The 21976-nt window shown below is 40.6% G+C and overlaps 1 protein-coding gene across 7 annotated transcripts in view; it reads left to right on the top strand.

Moving 5' to 3' along the window:
• The window catches only part of LOC143101192 (basement membrane-specific heparan sulfate proteoglycan core protein-like), a 74378-nt gene that overhangs the window by 13512 nt on the left and 38890 nt on the right, over positions 1–21976 (top strand). For all 7 annotated transcript variants that reach the window (XM_076264601.1, XM_076264597.1, XM_076264599.1 and 4 more), the window contains exons 4-14: positions 1176–1280; positions 2915–3019; positions 4209–4313; positions 8151–8248; positions 8368–8442; positions 16749–17015; positions 17551–17817; positions 20408–20514; positions 20686–20750; positions 20850–21001; positions 21295–21561. In XM_076264601.1, coding sequence (XP_076120716.1) covers positions 1176–1280; positions 2915–3019; positions 4209–4313; positions 8151–8248; positions 8368–8442; positions 16749–17015; positions 17551–17817; positions 20408–20514; positions 20686–20750; positions 20850–21001; positions 21295–21561 — 1613 coding nt within the window. The remainder of the gene's footprint in view (positions 1–1175; positions 1281–2914; positions 3020–4208; positions 4314–8150; positions 8249–8367; positions 8443–16748; positions 17016–17550; positions 17818–20407; positions 20515–20685; positions 20751–20849; positions 21002–21294; positions 21562–21976) is intronic.

Genomic DNA, 21976 nt, shown 5'->3' with positions numbered 1-21976 from the left:
TTATTGTTTTTCTAAAACGTTTGCTACATAATATCTGGCAGGATTCCGTAAAATAAAGGCACAGCAACAAGAAATGTAAGGATTTCTTAATAGATAATCATTCTTCCGCCAATAAATATATTTCCTCTATCAGAAGCAAACATCGAGATGCACCTACTCGTTTTAGAAACTGTATTCAATGCAATCAATAGTAAGGAAAAGAATATGGAGTAAAAATTGTTCCACTTCAAACTTAATCTGAACATTTAGTATTTTCATTTGAATTGCTGAAATTGAACAATTGTATTGAAAAACTGAATTTGAATAGTCTATTTTGAAATGTAATTAATTTGTTTGGAACTGAATCCCAGTTAACTTGAAATTGAATATAAAAACTGTATTCTAAGTAATTGGGATGTAAACTGTATTCAATGCAAAGAACAGAATTCCACCCTCTAACACATTAGCTTTTTAAAATCATTGTAACCTATGGACTTGAGTGGCTTATTGCTTTTCTAAAACAATTACTACATATATCTGGCATGATTTCATAAAATAAAAGAACATCAACAAGAATTGTAAGGATTTATTCATAGATCATCATTCTTCTGCCAATAAATATATTTCCTCTATCAGAAGCAAACGTCGAGATGCACCTACTCTAATTTTTGTATTAATTGTGGTAGCGCGGTAATATAGAACAAAATGCAGTCAAGATGTATGTTTGTGCTGGATTTTACAATTGCATCAAACACAATTCAGCTAATCATAATCAAGGACCCAAACTATCTGTTTTAGAAACTGTATTCAATGCAATCAACAGTAAGGAACAGAATATGGAGTAAAACGTAATTGTTCCACTTTGAACTTAATCTGAACATGTATTGTTTTCATTTGAATTGCTGAATGTGGACAATTGTTTTACAAGCTGAATATGAATGGTATGTTTTGAAATTGAATGAATTAGTGTGGAGCTGAATCCCACTCAACTTGAAATTGAATATAATAGTTTAAACTGTATTCTAATTGATTGGGATGCAATCTGTATTCAATGCAATCAACAGTAAAGAACAGTATTCCACCCTCTGAGAAGTTGGCTTTTTAAACTGTAGCTGAGTTTGGATGTGAATTGTTTCATTCACGCTGGGAAAAAATAAAGGTTGTGTTGATTTTGTTTTCTTTCTTTGTATCACTAGATCAAATAAACAAAGATCTCCATCTCCTGCGCCCGGCTTGGACAGTGATCACTCCAAGGATGGCGCTCCCGACTTCAGCGGTGAATCACCACCCTCTGAATCAGAGTGAGTGATTATGAGTTTGTTCGTTTGTGTGTGTGTGTGTGTGTGTGTGTGTGTGTGTGTGTGTGTGTGTGTGTGTGTGTGTGTGTCTGTGTGTGTGTAAACCAGGGCTGACATAAGGGCCTGGGTTGGCCAGTACCAGCCAGATTGACAAGTGGCCCATCCAATCGAATGTGTTTCAACATATGACTTTAAAATGAGGGAAGAATTTTGTCACATTTGCAGGCTACATTGATTACCCATTTTGATGTGCCTACAGAATCCTGGCTCTGAGCCAAAATGGGAGGGATGGGGCCTGACAAGGGCTGTTATTGGATCAGTCCAATGTCAGTATGGAAAATGAACAAATGAGCTACTGACTGTTAGCCTGGCTAGCGCCACCACTACTCAATGAGACGTGGTCTGGAAACCAAACGTTAATTTTCTCGTATTTGAAAAAAATGCCCAGATCCGTTTATTGGGTGCCACGGATGTCTATCAAATGCGTCTGTGCAAAGCATATCATCGTCTTGCTTTCCCCCTTGTTCTGTGATTGGTCCCCTATCTCAGGCAAAAATTTGCTCCATGGTCTCCAGGCTGCCTTAGCAGTGTGAATCAAATCGCGCGCAAGGCAGCATGGGAACACCCAGGCTAACTGACTGTCCTTCCTTTGGGCCGATCGTTGGCCAAACGAACGAAATTCTAGAGCTTATTCTAAAAAGGGTGTGTCGGCCCACCAAGAAAATGCCCAGTATGTCAGATAGTTAGTCCGCCCCTGAGTTACACTGATTTTAGAATCGCTAAGGGCCAATTGTTAGGCACGACGAGCAAGCAGAGTGTCTAACCCCCCCTTAGTTGTTTCTCAAAAAAGTCTAAACAAATTAATTTATGTAAACAGATTAATTTAGTGTAGACAAATTCATTTATATAGCCTATTCTATCGGCCCAAAAGGTAAGTAGGCTCACCGGGAAAATGCCTAGTATGTCAGATACCTATTCCACCTCTGGGTTACACTGATTTTAGAATAGCTAAGGGCCATTGTTAGGCAAAAAAACCCTCTTAGTTGGTTCTCAAATCAGTGTAACCTATGGACTTGAGTGACTTATTGTTTTTCTAAAACGTTTGCTACATAATATCTGGCAGGATTTCATAAAATAAAGGCAAAGCAACGAGAAATGTAAGGATTTATTCATAGATAATCATTCTTCCGCCAATAAATATATTTCCTCTATCAGAAGCAAACATCGAGATGCACCTACTCGTTTTAGAAATTGTATTCAATGCAATCAACAGTAAGGAACAGAATATGGAGTAAAACTTGTTCCACTTCAAACATAATCTGAACATTTAGTGTTTTCATTTGAATTGCTGAAATTGAACAATTGTATTGAAAAACTGAATTTGAATAGACTATTTTGAAATGTAATTAATTAGTTTGGAACTGAATCCCAGTCAACTTGAAATTGAATATAAAAACTGTATTCTAATTAATTGGGATGTAAACTGTATTCAATGCAATCAACAGTAAAGAACATAATTCCACCCTCTGAGAAGTTGGCTTTTTAAACTGTAGCTAAGTTTGGATGTGAATTGTTTCATTCACGCTGGGAAAAAAAAAAGGTTGTGTTGATTTTGTTTTCTTTCTTTGTATCACTAGATCAAATAAACAAAGATCTCCATCTCCGGCGCCCAGCTTGGACAGTGATGACTCCAAGGATGGCGCTCCCGACTTCAGCGGTGAATCACCACCCTCTGAATCAGAGTGAGTGATTATGAGTTTGTGTGTGTGTGGGTGTGTGTGTGTGTGTGTGTGTGTGTGTAAACCAGGGCCGACATAAGGGCCTGGGTTGGCCAGTACCAGCCAAATTGACAAGTGGCCCATCAAATTGAATGTGTTTCAACATATGACTTTAAAATGAGGGAAGAATTTTGTCACATTTGCAGGATACATTGATTACACATTTTGATGTGTTAGGCAAAAAAAAATGTTAGTTGTTTCTCAAATCAGTGTAACCTATGGATTTGAGTGGCGTGTTGCTTTTCTAAACGGTTACTACATATATCTGCCAAGAATTCATAAAATAAAGGCACATCAACAAGAAATGTAAGGATATACTCATAGATAATAATTTTTCCGCCAATAATTATATTTCCTTCATCAGAAGCAAACATTGAGATGCACCTACTCTAACTTTTCTATCAAGTTGTGGTAGCGCAGTAATATAGAACAAAATGCGGTCTAGGTGTACGTTTGTGCTGGATTTTACAATGGCATCAAACACAATTCAGCTAATCATAATCAAGGACCCAAACTATCTGTTTTAGAAACTCTATTCAATGCAATCAACAGTAAGGAACAGAATATGGAGTAAAACTTGTTCCACTTCAAACTTGAATTTGAATAATACATTTTGAAATTGAATTAATTAGTTTGGAACTGAATCCCAGTCAACTTAACAATTGAATATAATAAATTGTATTCTAATTAAGTATACGTATAAGTATATATACTCTTTTGATCCCATGAGGGAAATTTGGTCTCTGCATTTAGCCCAATCATTGAATCGTGAATTAGTGAAACACACTCAGCACACAGTGAACACACAGTGAGGTGAAGCACACACTAATCCCGGCGCAGTGAGCTGCCTGCTACAACAGCGGCGCTTGGGGAGCAGTGAGGGGTTAGGTGCCTTGCTCAAGGGCACTTCAGCTGTTCCCACTGGCTCGAACCGGCAACCCTCCGGTTACAGGTCCGGAGTGCTAACCAGTGGGCCACGGCTGCCCCCAATTAATGGGGATGTAAACTGTATTCAATGCAATCAACAGTAAAGAACATAATTCTGACAAGTTGGCTTTTTAAACTGTAGCTGAGTTTGGATGTGAATTGTTTCATTCACGCTGGGAAAAATTAAAGGTTGTGTTGATTTTGTTTTCTTTCTTTGTATCACTAGATCAAATAAACAAAGATCTCCATCTCCGGCGCCCAGCTTGGACAGTGATGACTCCAAGGATGGCGCTCCCGACTTCAGCGGTGAATCACCACCCTCTGAATCAGAGTAAGTGATTATGAGTTTGTGTGTGTGTGGGTGTGTGTGTGTGTGTGTGTGTGTGTGTGTGTGTCTGTGTGTGTGTAAACTAGGGCTGAACGATTTATTGCATTTGCGATAATATCGCGATATGATGAAACGCGATTTTCAAACCGCAAAGGCTGCGATTACGCTTCGTAATATGTGACGTCACCAAAATGCATTTATACTTGCGCTTGCCTATGCGCCACGATTCTTCACACCGACCACTGAAGAAGCAAAAAACGTAAACAAGAGGACCAGCTAACAGTGTCAAGAAAGGTCTGATCAGTAGAGCTACTTTGGTTAAAACTAAACCTCTTCATTACCTTTTGCTTGAACCTGCCATGTCCCTGGTTCTAGTTCATAATTCCCCTGTGCTGCTACTCTGGCTGGTAACTTCGTTCACTTGTCCAGCTGATGATTAAAACTCGTGTTTAAACGAGTGTTTAGGCTGCACAGCAGCAGCCATTCACCTGTGCACTGGGGACTTTGTTTACTGGAGTACAGTAACAGTGGGGGCATTTGCGATATCCAAAGGGGTTGGCTGCGCAAACATTTCATCTCACAGGTAATGAATTGATGCATAATGTTATCCGCAAGTAGTTGACACAGCTAACCACCAAAAATCCAGCTGTTCCAACATTAGCTTACCTGCTAAGGCTCTAGGTTACATACATGCTGCTAACTGCTGCTAACTTTGCCTGTTTAAAGAGTTTTGTCTCCGCGATTGGCTTTGTTGTGATATAAACAAACTAGTTAATTTGCATGCATGCGTATTGCGCTGCGGTGTTGATGATGCTAACCTTTAGTTAACACTGAGCGGACCGGTCATTTGGCCGCATTTATTTGTGCTGCAACAATCTACAGTAGTTTGTTCCAATTCACGTGCAAGTAGCCAACAGAGGAGAGGAGCGGTTCTGTGTGTGTGTGTGTGTGTGTGTGTGTGTGCAAGCACGGAGAGCACAGGACAAGGAGAAGCCGTGTCAGTGCCACTGCATGTAGACCTAACTGTTAACTAACGGAAGACTACATGAAATAGAAACAAAATAGAAACTTATAAGAATCATTAAATGTTTACAAAGCTGGAAGTTAAACAAATATAGGTCTACTAATGTGATTAAAATAGTTAAATAAAAAATATTTCATTCATCAATCTTATTCAATGACCTAATGCCATCATAACATAGGCCTGGGCTCCAGGAAAGAACAGTTTATGTTTAACTTATCTAATTTTGTGTTGGTCATACTATAGAATAATATATTGCTTGTCTTTGTTGAATAAGACAGAAGATAAAGAGCTTAAAAATAATCGCATATCACATCGCAATCGCAATATTTGTGAGAAAAATCGCAATTAGATTTTTTTCCAAAATCGTTCACCCCTAGTGTAAACCACGGCTGACATAAGGGCCTGGGTGGGCCAGTACCAGCCAGATTGACAGATGGCCTGTCCAATCGAAAGTGTTTCAACATATGACTGTAAAATGAGGAAAGAATATTGTCACATATGTAGGCTACATGAATCACCCATTTTGATGTGCTTACAGAATCCTGGCTCTGAGCCAAAATGGGAGGGGTGGGGCCTGACAAGGGCTGTTAATGGATCAGTCCAATGTCAGGATGGAAAATGAACAAATGGGCCATTGACTATCTTTCCTTTGGGCCGATCGTTGGCCAAACGAATGAAATTCTATAGCCTATTTTAAAAAGGGTGAGTCGGCCCACCAGGAAAATGCCCAGTATGTCAGATAGTTAGTCCGCCCCTGAGTTACACTGATTTTAGAATCGCTAAGGGCCAATTGTTAGGCACGACGCGCAAGCAGAGAGGCTACTTGAGTGACTTATTGTTTTTCTAAAACGTTTGCTACATAATATCTGGCAGGATTCCGTAAAATAAAGGCACAGCAACGAGAAATGTAAGGATTTATTCATAGATAATCATTCTTCCACCAATAAATATATTTTCTCTATCAGAAGCAAACATCGATATGCACCTACTCGTTTTAGAAACTGTATTAAATGCAATCAACAGCAAGGAACAGAATATGGAGTAAAACTTGTTCCACTTCAAACTTAATCTGAACATTTAGTATTTTCATTTGAATTGCTGAAATTTAAAAATTGTATTGAAAAACTGAATTTGAATAGTCTATTTTGAAATGTAATTAATTAGTTTGGAACTGAATCCCAGTCAACTTGAAATTATAGTGGATGGAATCCACTATCTTGAAATCTCCTGGCTTCTTCTTATTATAACCTTTTCTTTTTACCTTTTCAAGAATTAATGCGACTCTGGCCCCAGCTGTGGCGCAACTGGCTGGGGCACCTCCTTTCCGGATCCCACCCCTGCTCTCTCTCCCATTCGCTTCCTGTCACTCTCCACTGTCCTATCAATAAAGGCATAAAAAAAAAAAGAATGAATGCGACTCTAACCGCTTAACGTACAGACATGTTGAAATAACCATTGTGTAGGTCTGGAGTTGGACAAGAGAGTTATTATTTCAGATGTTTTTAAAAGTTTATACTTTTTGAGAAATAGAGGATGAACATTTTTAAAAAGCTCATTTTCCCCCCATAGACTTGAATGGAGGCTGTGATGTCATAATGGCCTAAAGCCAGCTGCGCTCGTTAAGCTCCCAGAGTAGTTCCCGGGCTAATCAAAACACTGGCACAGCATCTGGCTCTCCCTGAACTACATATCCTGTTTAAGTGTTTCCCGTGTGTCAAAATAAAAGTCACAGCCATATCTCATGCTTTGCGCATTATATCTCCAGAACGGCAAGTGTTTGTATGGACTCAAAGATGAAGTGAGTTGATGTTGGAGGTCAAAGGTCAAAGGTCAAGTCCATGAATACTCTGAGCGCGATATCTCAAAAATGCCTTGACATACATGCCTGGAATTTGGTATGAGTGTTTGTATGGACTCAAAGATGAAGTAAATTGATGTTGGATCTCAAAGGTCAAATGTCAAGGTCAAAAACACCTTGAGTGTTATATCTCAAGAACGCCTTGACACACAAGGTTTTTTGGTACGAGGGTTTGTATGAACCCAAAGATTAAGTGATTCAATGTTTTATTTTCAGGAATCTCCCACCAACATTAAGCCAGCAACATTCCATCCACTACTGTAATTCCTCTGGCATTACATTTCTAGTTGAATATAAAAACTGTATTCTAATTAATTGCGATGGAAACTGTATTCAATGCAATCAACAGTAAAGAACAGTATTCCACCCTCTGAGAAGTTGGCTTTTTAAACTCCAAGGATGGCGCTCCCGACTTCAGCGGTGAATCACTACCCTCTGAATCAGAGTGAGTGATTATGAGTTAGTGTGTGGGTGTGTGTGTGTGTGTGTGTGTGTGTGTGTGTGTGTGTAAACCAGGGCCGACATAAGGGCCTGGGTGGACCAGTACCAGCCAAATTGACATATGGCCCATCCAATCGAAAGTGTTTCAACATATGACTTCATTATGAGGGAAGAATATTGTCACATATGTAGGCTACATTGATTACCCATTTTGATGTACTTACAGAATCCCCAAACCACAAACATTTTATACCCATGCTTATCTGGCAGGTGTTCAGTACCTCCAGCTTTTGGGTTCTCTGCCCCTTTCAGGCCTGAAACTAGACTAAAGATTATTTTCATAGTCAATGAAAAAATTGTAAAAAAAAATGAGGATCAGTGTATCCCAAAGCCCAAAACTGTGTATTCAAATTACTTACTTAATGAATTACTTTGTCTACATGGCAAAGTAAGCTATTTAGTTTACTGTCATAGAGGCATAAGTAAAGCTGACCAATCAGATCATTTTTACTTGCAGTGTTGAGACTCGTCTGACAGAGCACAAGACACATGAAATTGAACAGAAACCACAAGTATCACCAGCAAAAGTCAGTTCACTTCAATGGAGCAAATCAGGTAAAATATGTTATTTTTTAATGTTGTTTATGTGTATTTGTAAATTGTGGACACCTCAGACATATTACAATAACATATGCTATTTTATGTTGTATTTGTATTCACTAATATAAACACAGGTATTGCATGGATGGTGCCGATTGTTTTGGCTGTCCTGGTGGCACTCTATGCCGGATTTTACCACCATTCTGAAGGTACATTTAAGTTTACATTTAACAATGCTGACATTCTATCTGACAGATATTTTAGGGTTGTAACACAACATTACACATGCAGGGGTATAGCCAGCTTAGTATAAGGGGATGGGTCTTTTTCTAATACGATTAGTTTCACAAATGCTTTTTGGCTTTGAGGCCTAAAAGCTAAACTGTTTTTAAAATCTTTATTTACTGGAAGCAACTGAATCCATGCATTTCCACTGAATTATTTTTGGAATCTGATCCCTTATCATACCTGTTCGTTCGTACTCGTCGCTCGACTTATCGTGACTAAATTTAAGATGGCGTCGAACGGTAAAATTCCTTAAGGTACTGTCTGTATAAATCGTCTTGTAAATAAACTACCAGTGCTTTTTCAAAGTTCTCCATGTCTCGTTTTAAATGTCAAAGCCCTCGGAAGTCTACCAATGAAGTATGGAGCTACTTTGAACCTCGTAAATGATGTAAAACAGTGATTTATTTGCATGGCTAGGCCGATGCCCGAGGCACCACAACGAAACACTGTTGGTAGCATTGGCTAACTAGCGCTAGATTTCTGAGTGCAGGGGACAAGCCGAGGTGAGCTATGAGACATACAGTACGTTCACACTCGGTATCATGTTTCAACACACTTTAGGTCAATATCACACCGGAATTCTCCTTTAAATATGATCAAAAATCAAAATCAAAAATGCCTTAAGTAGCCAAAAGTCCTATGGGGAGTTTCTATAGGGCATTTTACAACACACATGAGCAAATAATGGTCTAAAGTACTCATATTTCATTCTATATTGATCTACTTTGAGATACAGATTCACAAGACCTGGTAGTGGGCCTCAGTTGTGTTTCCAAGACAAAATAAATTACCAAGAGGGCAGAATGTGGTCATTTCCAGAGATGTACAAAACCGCCTAAAAAGAAAATCATCATTCTACCCTTTGTCATTCTCTGACAGTTCATCACACAGTAAATCTATTGGCACCAAAATAATTTACTAGGCCTCTGCTTTCAAAGGAGGTCAAGCACTTGAATACAAGTCAAAGTATGTGGAAACAGGGCCATTGTTAGTAGGCAGTGTGCAATTTCGAGCAAAAACTCAAAATAGGGGGGGTAAGTGTAAAGATTTAAAAGAGATGGACAATGTCCAAAGAGCAGTCCTTCCATATGGCCACCAGGGGGTCCTTGGCCTCTGCACCCCACCCAGTCGGATTTGTCTCCAGGGGCACCGGTAGTGAGGTGGTCACAGCCACCGACGGCCCAGGTTTCTTGACTGGCCCGAGGTGGAAGCGGCAGGCAGAGCTCCGGCCCCAGTCTCTCACCCTGTCCGGTCGCTGTTATACAGGGGGTTTGGCAAAAAATGTAATGTTACTTGTAGCGGCAAGAGTTTGCAAACAGGTTCGCACATTACAGCACAGCACATATGCAGAAAGTTTCCACTCAAGCTTCTCTATAAGCATCACTGCACACAGTACACTCCACACAATCACTGCCAGGCTGTTACAGCTTTGAAGGGGCTAGGCTACCAGCACTTCCAATGTCACGCCAATACAGTGGGCATTACTTGCCACTTCATTCAGCATTACTTGACGTGAAGCTGCGTGAAACTTTAGTACCACTTTCAGCCACTGTGCGTCGCTCTGCCACTGTACGTTGCTCTGTCAGTAGCCTGCCTGCCGCCCCTTCTGAAAAAGCAGGAGGCTACCTTTAAACATAATTGTTGCCGAGAGGAATCCATTCCCAGCCTATGAATTCAATAACAAAATAAATCATGCATAATTAAAAATGACCTCGATTTAGGCTACTTGGGTATAGCATAAGGCTTGGCTACACAGTGGTTAACGAAAATCGAAATCTTCTTTTGATACCGGTGCAGCTCCACAAAACGAAAACATATCTTAATTTGCTGTCTATGTTATTGTCCATGAAGGCATATCTGGCAAGTTGTTATTTTATGAAGATGTAAATAGTTGCTTGGCTTTCATTAATGGTTTTGCTATAGTCAAGTTTGCAAGAAGGAGACATAACGCGTGAGCATGCCACACTATCCAGGGACGCGCTCACACAGCTGTGGTAGCGGGGGCAGGAGGACAACTGTTAGCGCAGGCTTTATATAAAATTCTACAACAGAAGCCTTATGAAATAAAGGCTTGCCTCGAATGCATGCTTGCCCAAAATAAAGGCCTGTGGTTTGCGCATGTATGATCGGTATGATGATTTTTTACGAGTAAGATGTTTTTGGTGCCCTACGCGCACTGCATGTTCTTAAATAACAATTAAATATCATCAGTAATATTCAACCATTATTTTGTGTACAGTAGGGCTGGGCGATAAAACGATAGCGATATGTATCGCAATAGATATGTACTCCATATCAATAAAAATGCGTTCGATAGAACATTCGATAATTAAAAGCAACACACACCTCCCACCTTACGTTGTCCATAAATAAATAGGCTAAATATATCTTGCATTGTAGCTAGTATGTGCAACTCTACCAGAGTAGACAAAAGAAGTAGGCCTACCTCAACACAGACTCTTGAGTCCTTGCCCCGTGCACTCTCTCTCTCTCTCTCTCTCTCTCCCTCTCAACCTCAACAGGCGCATCCCTCCTCAGCATGCACATGTAATCCAAACATTCACAATCGTGCAAGACGACTGGCTAAATTGCTATTAAATCCGGTTAGCATCATTAGCACGCTGCACGAATTTGTTCAAAACTGTTGCATTCAAATTGACTGCTAAATTCTAATCATCTCAATCCCGATGCAAATGGAAAAGTATTTTCCAAGACTCAAACGGGCCTGTCCTAAGGAGAAAAAGTATTCATTTGAAACTTAAACACACGTGGGGAAACTGAAGTCTAACCAGTAGAACTATGATAAACTAGCAAATTTAGCTACTTTGTTTACAATATTTCCAGGCTTCAACCAGTGCTGTTCATTCAGACTTATGTGCACATTTATTTATTTGAGTGTTTTTCACTGATTTGAATTCACTGAGGTGATTCAAATCAGAGGAAGGTTAAGTTTAAAATAAAAGTGTTTAAATTTAACTTTTTTCCCCTTCTGGTCCTTATCTGAAATAGATTTTTTTTTTTTTTAAATCAATAATTATCGATATCGACTGATATGAAATACTTATATCGTGATACAGTTTTCAGCCATATCGCCCAGCCCTAGTGTACAGTAAATGGGCTATGCATTGGGTTAGACACCAGTGGCCATATTCACAAAGCCTTTTATCTTAGCACTAGGAGTAGGCCTACTCCTACATTGCACTAAAAGATTTTAGCTAGGAGTTTCTCTTAAAAGTTATTCACAAAGCCTTTCAGACCTAAGTATAAGTATATATACTCTTTTGATCCCATGAGGGAAATTTGGTCTCTGCATTTATCCCAATCCGTGAATTAGTGAAACACACTCAGCACACAGTGAGGTGAAGCACACACTAATCCCGGCGCAGTGAGCTGCCTGCAACAACAGCGGCGCTCGGGGAGCAGTGAGGGGTTAGGTGCCTTGCTCAAGGGCACTTCAGCCGTGCCTACTGGTTGGGGTTCGAACCGGCAACCCTCCAGTTACAAGTCCAGTTACAAGTCCGAAGCACTAACCAGTAGGCCACGGCTGCCCCCATAAAAGACGTTGGAATAGACTTGTCGAAATTCCATCACGTCAAAGGTCTGCACCAGCCGGGAATCGAACCCGGGTAAAGAATGGGACTCTTGTACTGTATGATACCACTACACTACTGGTGCCTCCTCTACCGCTCATGATTTCTTTGTTTGGGGCTTGTCTGAATGGACGAATGATATCTCCCACCTGGCTCAGTGATCATACACTTGAATATAAATGCAACTATTGTGCCTCTTGCCTTAGAACGGGGCTCTCCAACAGTTAGCTTGCGAGCTACCATTAGGTCCCCACTTGTTTCTAAGTAGCTCTCCAAAAAGTTTGAGGAAGATGTTCATAAATCTGATAACCCAGCCACTTGGAAAACACGTTAAAATTCCTACGAAATCAAATTTACAGTCTACAAAGAGAGAAGATAAATGAGTTGAAAGGAACCTTTTAAAAGCATACAAATCTTGTTCAGCGGTTTTGGGTGGAGATCAGGTATGTGAATACATGGCTTGCTACTACGAACATAAAATCTCTCGGCCATGTCCATTTTGTCAAAGTAGCTCTCGGAGGAAAAAAGGTTGGAGACCTCTGCCTTAGAAGGTAACTTGGTAATCTTGTAACAGCCATACAGCTCTCAATCTCCACTGTTCAGTTGGGCGAAGGTCTCTACCAACACCTCTACAGTTCCAGGAGGTAAAAGTAATAGGACTCTCTCCTGACCTACTTCAGAATTTGTAACGGGAAGTAGGTTATAATTGTTGACCCTTGAGGCACACACACACACACACACAACGCTGAAGGATATTTTATAAAAACAGTTTTATTAAATTATCTTAAAAATTGAGTGATTCAGATGCGACAAGCACAGTTCTCGACACAGAAATACCTAGGATACATTAGCTAGCATATACCTAGGAGGCAGTACAGTGCAGTACTCAGTGGGCTACTCCCGGTGGCTAATGGCCCCCAGATAATCAATAGCCTATGGGAAGCTTGCAACCCATTTACAGTATAGGACCAGTATGAAAGAGCTGAAGGGCCACAGAATAAATCAATAGCCTATGTAAAGTTTACAGCCTGTTTACAGTACTAGTGCAGTGCCCCTTCAAACATGCTATTCCTGTAGCCCAATTACATGCCTGCAGGTACAGTAGGCCTGCTTTGAAAATAGAATAGGGAAAAACATAATTCCGGGTAAGCATTCAATAATGAATAGGCCTACAGATACAGAGCATGGCTACATGTGACATTTTTTACAAATCAAAATTACATAATCCTAACAGCTGTTTTGAGTGGAATGATGCATCATATGAAATTTGCAACGGTGTGACTCAAAAACAGTCTCTGGTGGCCTATAAGTGACATCACACTCTGTCTGCCACTCGTTGCTTGTCGCTGGTTATGCTTTGCATGTGTGGCATTCTGAGACGTTCTTTAATTCAGGACCATCATCGCTCATTTCAATTTAGGACCTTGCAGTTGGAACTGTCGTTTGCTTATTCAAAGTCTAAAGACAGTCCAAAGTAGCCTGGGCTAGCCTATTCATATAGCATCACACTCTGTCTGCCACTCGTTGCTTGTCGCTGGTTATGCTTTGCATGTGTGGCATTCTGAGACGTTCTTTAATTCGGGACCATTATCGCTCGTTTCAATTTAGGACCTTGCAGTTGAAATTGTCGTTTGCTTATTCAAAGTCTAAAGACAGTCCAAAGTAGCCTGGGCTATTAATTTAGCATCATACTCTGTCTGCCACTCGTTGCTTGTTGCTGGTTATGCTTTGCATGTGTGGCATTCTGAGACGTTCTTTAATTCGGGACCATTATCGCTCGTTTCAATTTAGGACCTTCCAGTTGGAATTGTCGTTTGCTTATTCAAAGTCTAAAGACAGTCCAAAGTAGCCTGGGCTATTCATATAGCATCACACTCTGTCTGCCACTCGTTGCTTGTCGCTGGTTATGCTTTGCATGTGTGGCATTCTGAGACGTTCTTTAATTCGGGACCATTATCGCTCGTTTCAATTTAGGACCTTGCAGTTGGAATTGTCGTTTGCTTATTCAAAGTCTAAAGACAGTCCAAAGTAGCCTGGGCCGTTTATTGCACATCATTTTTTACGTCATTTTGAAGAGCCACTGCATACCTGTGTGTCTTGGCGTGTTGTTGCAAAATCCGCGGAGTTCACTTTATTGTTGAGGTCCGACATGTTACGTTTTTACCCGTGTAACCTACACTGATCCAGTTTTGCCAAAGCCCTGCTTCTATCCTCACTGGTAGCTTACACTACAGTGGTGTGTGGGAGGGGGAGTGGCTAGCAGCGAAAGCCAATGTGCTTCTTTTACCGATATATTTAACGATATCTTTTGCATTTCTTATTCAAACAATGTCAGATTTGGCACTGCACTTACTCATGCCCATAGCAAGACACCTGCCAAGTCTGACAAACGGTCAGCGAGGTATGCGTGCCACAGACACACAGACAGACAGCGCCCTCTAGAGGGGGGAGATCTCAGGCTATAATGCTCTACACAATGTGGGTATGCCTAGCGGTGTGACGGCATATAACACAGCACACAATTATCAATCTTCACGGCAAACGTAAAGGGCCATACAAGCCAACAGTATCAAGGTGAATCATAAGAGCACTGAACACCATGGCAACACAGCAAATTTAAGCTACAGTGACACTCAGGCAAAACGGGCAATAGGCCCACAGAGACAGAGCACTTAACAGCAATAAGATAATCACCAGATTCAGGATTACATAGGAGTAGGCCTATCTAGCACCATGGTCAGCCAGACATAATAACAAGGCTAAACAACTGGTAATAATAGTTCATTCAAGGAAAAGGCTAATAAGGGCTATAGAGGACCAGTCCATGCACCACTCACGACCCAGCGATTAATTCCTCCACGTAGTAGCTGCTAGCGCTCGTAGCTAGCTAGCCTACTCAATGGCCGCCACGGTGAACAGTCCAGACCCGACACTCCCAAAAGTCCTCTCCTTATGGCATGCACTCGCTTCTTCTCACGACACATACGCCTCTTCGTAGACACAAGAGCAGAGCTGTGGAAGGGGGGGAACAGTGATCAGCAATCACACTGACACGAAGTCAGGCCACTCACACAAACAGTGGTAGGCTACGATATGAGTACTTCCCTTTAGTGCAATACATAGAGTGCGTTGTAGGCCTCTCTTTCGCTGTCTTCCTCCGCTCGATTCAGCTGTCTCCGGAACTGCAGGGGAAAGGGGTAGAAATCATATCCACAACAGCCGCGATAACAGCCCTCTCGCTCATAGAACGATGGTCAAGTTACTTCCCTTAACGTAGATATATTGAGTGCGTTGTATTCCGGTCTGTACGCTGCTCCGATAGAACAATAGACTCTCCCCAGGTGCGTTGCGGTCTTCCGAGCCCCCTTTACTTCTCCGGGCTTCAGTGGTAGTCCTTGCGGGTGCCTACTGCCACCAAGAATCTCCCAGTCGAAGGCCGCCATTGGCATTTTAAATCTTTCAACCACCAACTGTGCAGGTCTGCCATTAAGGGGCGATTGAATGCACCTGTAGAAGAGCGCAACAAACCACATACACACCACAACGTAATCATACACTACTGACCAGCCCCAGCCCTGCCCTCTACCATCAGTCAATGTTCCTGATAAACACATTCAGCCCCGTTACACAATTGTCCTGCATCCTGATTTTGGACTAACACACAACAAATAAAAATCTGGCAGTTGGACAAACTACACTTAAACAAAACCCAAAACAATCCCAAAGCCGCAACAGAGAACTAAGCGGCGCATCCCAAGTCCTTAGCGGAGACTACCAGATAACAGAGCCAACTACAGGCTAGCCTAAACTGCGAGCTCCGCGCTCTCCTTTCTGGTACGTGTCAGATACTGCAGCCAAAAGAAGAAAAAAAAGGTGGACTCAATAGTTAGATAGGTGGACTTAAATTCACACGACACAACACAGAATTAGTACTACCAATTGCAATGAAAAGTAATGTGAAATATGAAATTGTGAATCTGCAATGGAGAACCAAAAACACAACTCCAGTGTTTCATATAACAAGCACAAATTGCACAATAAAATACCTTTGTCTATCCTAACATAATTCTTGGCCACATAGCACAAATGCAGCAGCATGGATAAAAGAAGACAGCTAGTCTGTCACTTTGTCAGTTATTAGAGAGGTAACATGCTGGCCAGTACCAGTACAGTGTTTTTCATACATTCACTAAATCTGTGGCGGGCCGCCACAAAATCAAAACCGATGTAAATGGAAAAGTTTTCTAAGACTCAAAAGTTATGAACAGCATGATTTACACATATATCAGCAGCCTTTTAACTGTGTTAAAAATGCAAAGGTTCCCTAACGAATGCCTTAAAATGACAGGCACTCAATTAGACCTATACACTACCAACACTACCACCAGCCCCCCCCCGCCCCCTCCAAGTCAGCCACTGCCACAAATTGAATCCAATTCTGTGGGAAACACTGCAGTACAAGTGGAGGGCGTACAGGTAATAGGCCAAAGACTTCCATGTCGGTACCATGTCTGAATTGTAAACTTATATATAAATAAAATATACATGGACATTTACCAAGGTCTTGCATAATCTAATGAGAACAGTTCATATTCATTCTCCTTTGCTCCTTGTTCTCTCCATCTACTCCTCTGCAGAGCTGCCTTTGGCTACACTGACTGTAGAGCCCCAGAGTCCTGTGTTCGTGGGAGAGACGGTCACTCTGAAGTGTGTGATAGAGTCTCTCAGTGACTGGACATACAAGTGGTATGAGGGGTCCAGCAGCGTCCCAGTGTCTGAGGGAAACACATTTACCATCAGAGGAGCTACTGAGTCTCATAAGGGCCAGTACTGGTGTCAGGGGGAGAGGAGAGACAGACCCACATCATCACAACCAAGTGGGAAAACAACTCTTGATATCAAAGGTAAGTGTGTGTGTGTCTGTGTGTGTGTGTGCACACAAGTGTCTTTGATCCAGTATCTATTTATATGTGACAGGGGCAATCAAGTTATCCAACTAAATGGATGCAGATAAAGGCAATAGTATAAACAATGATGCATTATTATTTATTTCCGTTGTTTGATACCAGTGGTAGGGGTGAGCAAGAAGCAAAACAATTGGACAGACACACTACACACACCAGAATATAATCAAAAGAAAACTTACCATACACTTAACAATACATTGAGAGCCCATTGGTAGTTGCTGTGAGGCCTGAAATAATACAGTTACCAAGTAACTCTCAGATGGCTGCCTAGCTGGAAGTGATCTAAACATAAACACTCTCAAATCAGTATAATATTCAACTTTCAAAAAGCAAGTTACACCGCAGAGTAGAGTAATTCTAGAGTGCCATTAGGGTTCATGTTTAATATATTGTTACCAAGGTCTTGATGTAAAGAGAACAGTTCAAGTTCATTCTCCTTTGCTCCTTGTTCTCTCCATCTACTCCTCTGCAGAGCTGCCTTTGGCTACACTGACTGTAGAGCCCCAGAGTTCTGTGTTCATTGGAGAGACGGTCACTCTGAACTGTGTGATAGAGTCTCTCAGTGGCTGGACATATAAGTGGTATAAGGAGCCCAGCAGAACCCCAGTGTCTGAAGGAAACACCTTCACCATCATAGCAGCTGCTGAGTTTCACAAGGGCCAGTACTGGTGTCAGGGAGAGAGGAGAGACAGACCCACATCATCACAACGAAGCGGGATATTAGCTCTTGATGTCAAAGGTAGGTAGATGTGTGTGTGTGTGCGTGTGTGTGTGTGTGTGTGTGTGTGTGTGTGTTGTAACACTTTATAATAACGTCACACTAATAAGCATTTATTAAGAATTTGTAAACTATTATTTTTGTTCACTATTTGTACATTTAATCATTGGTGCATGTGTTTAATCATTATATTTTATAAAGACATGCATACACGTAGGTGTTAATATTTTCTTAATCATTAACACATCCATTCTAACTGATCTTATAAATCATAGACAATTCCGTCGAGGAGAAATCTGATGAGTTTTCATATAGATCTCTGTTTCTCAAGGTCACCGAGTAGCCTACTGTCAGTATACGGAAAAAAAATGAAAACAATCCGAGTAGCCTACTGTCAGTATACGGAAAAAAAATGAAAACAATCAGTCTTAGATAGATAGATAGATAGATAGATAAATACTTTATTGATCCCCAAGGGGAAATTCAGGAAACGTCACACTAAGTCACAGTCTTACCTAGCTCGAGTTGCTACAGCCAGCAGCTAACAAAGCCAGGCAGCTACAGTGCTACACTCTTTGGGCATGTACATGAGAGCTCACGGACATGCCCCCAGAGTGTAATGCTGCCTGGCTCCATTAGCTGCTGGCTGTAGTAACTCAAGCTAGGTAAAATTGATTGTTAGGGGTCCATGCAGAGAAGCTACAGGACTCCTATTATTTTTTGTTGTATTTTTTAACCATTTCATTTAGGGATGCACGATATATCGACGGCCGATATATTATTAGCCGATAAGTGAAAAAATGAAATTATTATTATCGGTCCGATAACAGAATTCTGGCTGATAATTTGCGCCGATATTTTTTAAAGTCCTAATTTAGGCCTACGTAGGCCCGTCTGGCTACACTGAGCTAGCCTACTTGAGCTTGGTTGGCTATACTTTTTCCTCAATATAATGTCAGCGGTGTGAATCTATTCCACAAAATCTGTGGATATGCGTTCATTTGGGAATCTGTGCATCTCAAAATCCTCTCGTGAATGATCCGCCATTTAACCTTAACAGAGCGGAGCTCAGCCCTATCTAGAGCCGTCTTGTGCTGGTGTGTTTGCACTTTACCGCGCTGGTCGGGGAAACAAGTAAACAAACTCGTTAGTGGGACGAGTACATAAGTAGGCCTAGTTCTAAGTTGTGTTTTAGTATTATATTTGCATTACTTTAGCTTAGGTTTAAGCACGAATGGTAGAAATATGCTAACCATTCGTGCTTCAGTTCCAGACAGGTCATCATAGGTCATCATAATAAGTTATTAAAACCTTCGGGGCTAACGCCTTTCATTTCTGCTGCAGCAGGTTGTGCGCAACAGAGTAGACGGACATACAGTCTGAGGAGTTGCAGCTTTATTCAGTTACCCGCAGTTGAAACTAAACCTAAGTTTCCCTCACAAACTCTGATTTGGTCGCTATACTGTAGCTTATTCCAAGCTGAGTCGTTTATGAGCGTTTAGTCCTAAATGAAAACGATTCAAACTCTCTAGCCACTCACTCGCAATTCACTGACGTCAGGTTCACTTAAAGGAGCCACACATACTGTAGGGCTAGGCTACTGTTATGTTGTTGACTGCCGTACTATTGAGGACTATTATGAGTTTTGTCCATCATTTGGTGGTAGGTAAAATTACTGCAATAAAATTATGCTTATTAAATGCTTTCCCCAAATCACTTCTCACAATTTTTTTTCAAGAGTAATATTATCGGTTATCGTATCGGTATCGGCCACAACAAACCAATAAATATCAGTTATCGTTATCGGCCCTAAAATTCCATATCGGTGCATCTCTACATTTCATGAAATTATGTTTCTGCCGCAAAAACGTATCTACAGCCATATAAGTCATAGTTACAGACACTAAAATGTTGCCATAGGTCCCAAATCAATGCATGATCTCACAAAACAGAAATTACCCATTTATTTCCTAAGTGGGTGCTATAATAAAAAAAAAAATCCTCATATCTCTGGAACCATATGAAGTTTTTGACTAATTATTTTTTCCATTTATTCCTTCAAATTCTTTTTTCCATTTATTCCTTCCAGCATTTCCATATTGCACATTATCCCGCCATTTTCAAAAAACCTAATCTACCTCCTCCCAGACCATTTTTCCAAATTCCCACAGAATTCACTACACATCACCTTCAGACCCAGCATAACAGGTTGGCTTTTTCCGATTTTTGATTTGTCGTCTAAAAAGTTACACATCAATCTACTATTGGAACATGGCCTATAACAATTATATTACCTATATTGTATCTTCTAAAGGTCCAACCATATTCAAACTTGGTAAACACAAAATAATACGACATTCTCTGGAAGCACACCAAATCACATACAATTTGGTCCATAGGGGGCACTACAGCCCGACCTTCATTCTGCTAAAGGACACTTCTTCCCATTTTGCTTGGACCATGACAATTACCACAAAAACTGAGATCTATGTGAAAACTCACCGGATTTCTCCTTTAACAGCTGTTAAATAATGGCAATATCATTTCATTAACAAATTATTATATTGCATAATTTCTGAAGTATTAAAAACTATTTATTAACGTATTATAGAGCAGGAGATTAACATGGAAATCAGCCTGCAACAGCCCTTTATCCCAGAGCTGGCAAATACCTCCTCAACAAGGTTTAAGAACTTGACTGCAGATGTTTCAACAGTGGTAAGAATAGTTTTGTTGCTGTTGTTTTTCTCCAGTTCCTAACTCTTTCCTTTGGCACATGTTCTTCACTTTGTTCTTTAAGTTTTCATGAAAATGAACCTGCATTAGCATTATAAGAATGTTTGGCGATATAATAGAAAAATAATTGATTCTTAATGCATTAATTTTCAGCTAAATAAAATGTACTCTGAAAAGTTTGGATCCCAATTTCTTGGCACACACATCAATAGTATCAGGTTGGTAGATGTGCATTTTATTACACCAAGTTTTGTAGAGTGATTGCAAATGTGTAATCTATTCCCTCTTAATTTCCCTCTTCCCTGTTGAATGCTTAGACCAGGATCGGTTGTTGTGGATTTTGTCCTGTTATTCAAAAACATTTTTCTGGACACTAAAAATGTGACATCGATTCTGAAAGAAGCCGTTGCTGAAAATCGTCCAGATGTGTCTGTGCTTCCCATCAAGCTCAACAGTATAGTTCATAAACGTAAGCATTATGTATTGAACATGTGGAAAGTACATAATGACATATAAAATAATTTCTGAACCACTCACACAGCAATTTTCCAGTGTTAAATCAACTCTATGATAGTCATACACTATGCTTGTGTTTACTTTGTCTCAATCTTGTCAGTGTTAATTCAACAGTCCATTAAAAGTGTAAGAAATGCAACTCAGATTCAGTGTTGAAACACCTATACGTAGAGTTAAAATTGTGTAATCTAACAGTTCAAGTTCATTCTCCTTTGCTCCTTGTTCTCTCCATCTACTCCTCTGCAGCTTGGCCTTTGGCTACACTGACTGTAGAGCCCCAGAGTCCTGTGTTCACTGGAGAGACGGTCACTCTGAAGTGTGTGATAGAGTACCCCAGTAACTGGGCATATAAGTGGTATGAGGGGTCCAGCAGAACCCCAGTGTCTGAGGGAAACACCTTCACAATCAATGGAGCTACTGAGTCTCATAAGGGCCAGTACTGGTGTCGGGGGGAGAGGAAAGACAGACCCACATTATCACAACCCAGCAGAGTGTTAACTCTTTATGTCAAAGGTAGATGTGTGTGTGTGTGTGTGTGTGTGTGTGTGTCTGTGCGTATGTTTAGCACCAGGAAGTGTTAACTTGTTTTTGTTTCAAACATGTTAAAGTATTACATTTGTGTTACACTAGTGATCAGAGTTAAATTTCAAATCTGTTTAAGTGTTAGTTTAACTCTAACTAGTGTCATCATTTCCAATTTACTTATGATAGTGATGGAAAAGTGTGTTCCTAGAATGTCACTGCTTCAGTCCACATATTCTTAAAGAGATCACATATCAAACCTTACTGAAATTTAATTGTAAGATAAAATACATAACTAAGTGACAGTGACACTAAAGGCTATATACCGTTGTTGTCCTGTTGTCATGTCATTTTTCCTTGTTGCCAAAAGAAATCCATCAAGTAAATGACATCCATGACACCTTAA

The sequence above is a fragment of the Alosa pseudoharengus genome, unplaced genomic scaffold (genome assembly GCF_046254945.1).
Source record: "Alosa pseudoharengus isolate Yale_2024_CS ecotype anadromous, Long Island Sound unplaced genomic scaffold, YU_APseudo_1.1 YU_APseudo_1.1_scf_30, whole genome shotgun sequence".
Classification (NCBI taxonomy): Eukaryota; Metazoa; Chordata; class Actinopteri; order Clupeiformes; family Clupeidae; genus Alosa; species Alosa pseudoharengus.
Note: the sequence above shows the minus strand (reverse complement) of the source record. Positions and strands in the feature narration are given on the sequence as shown.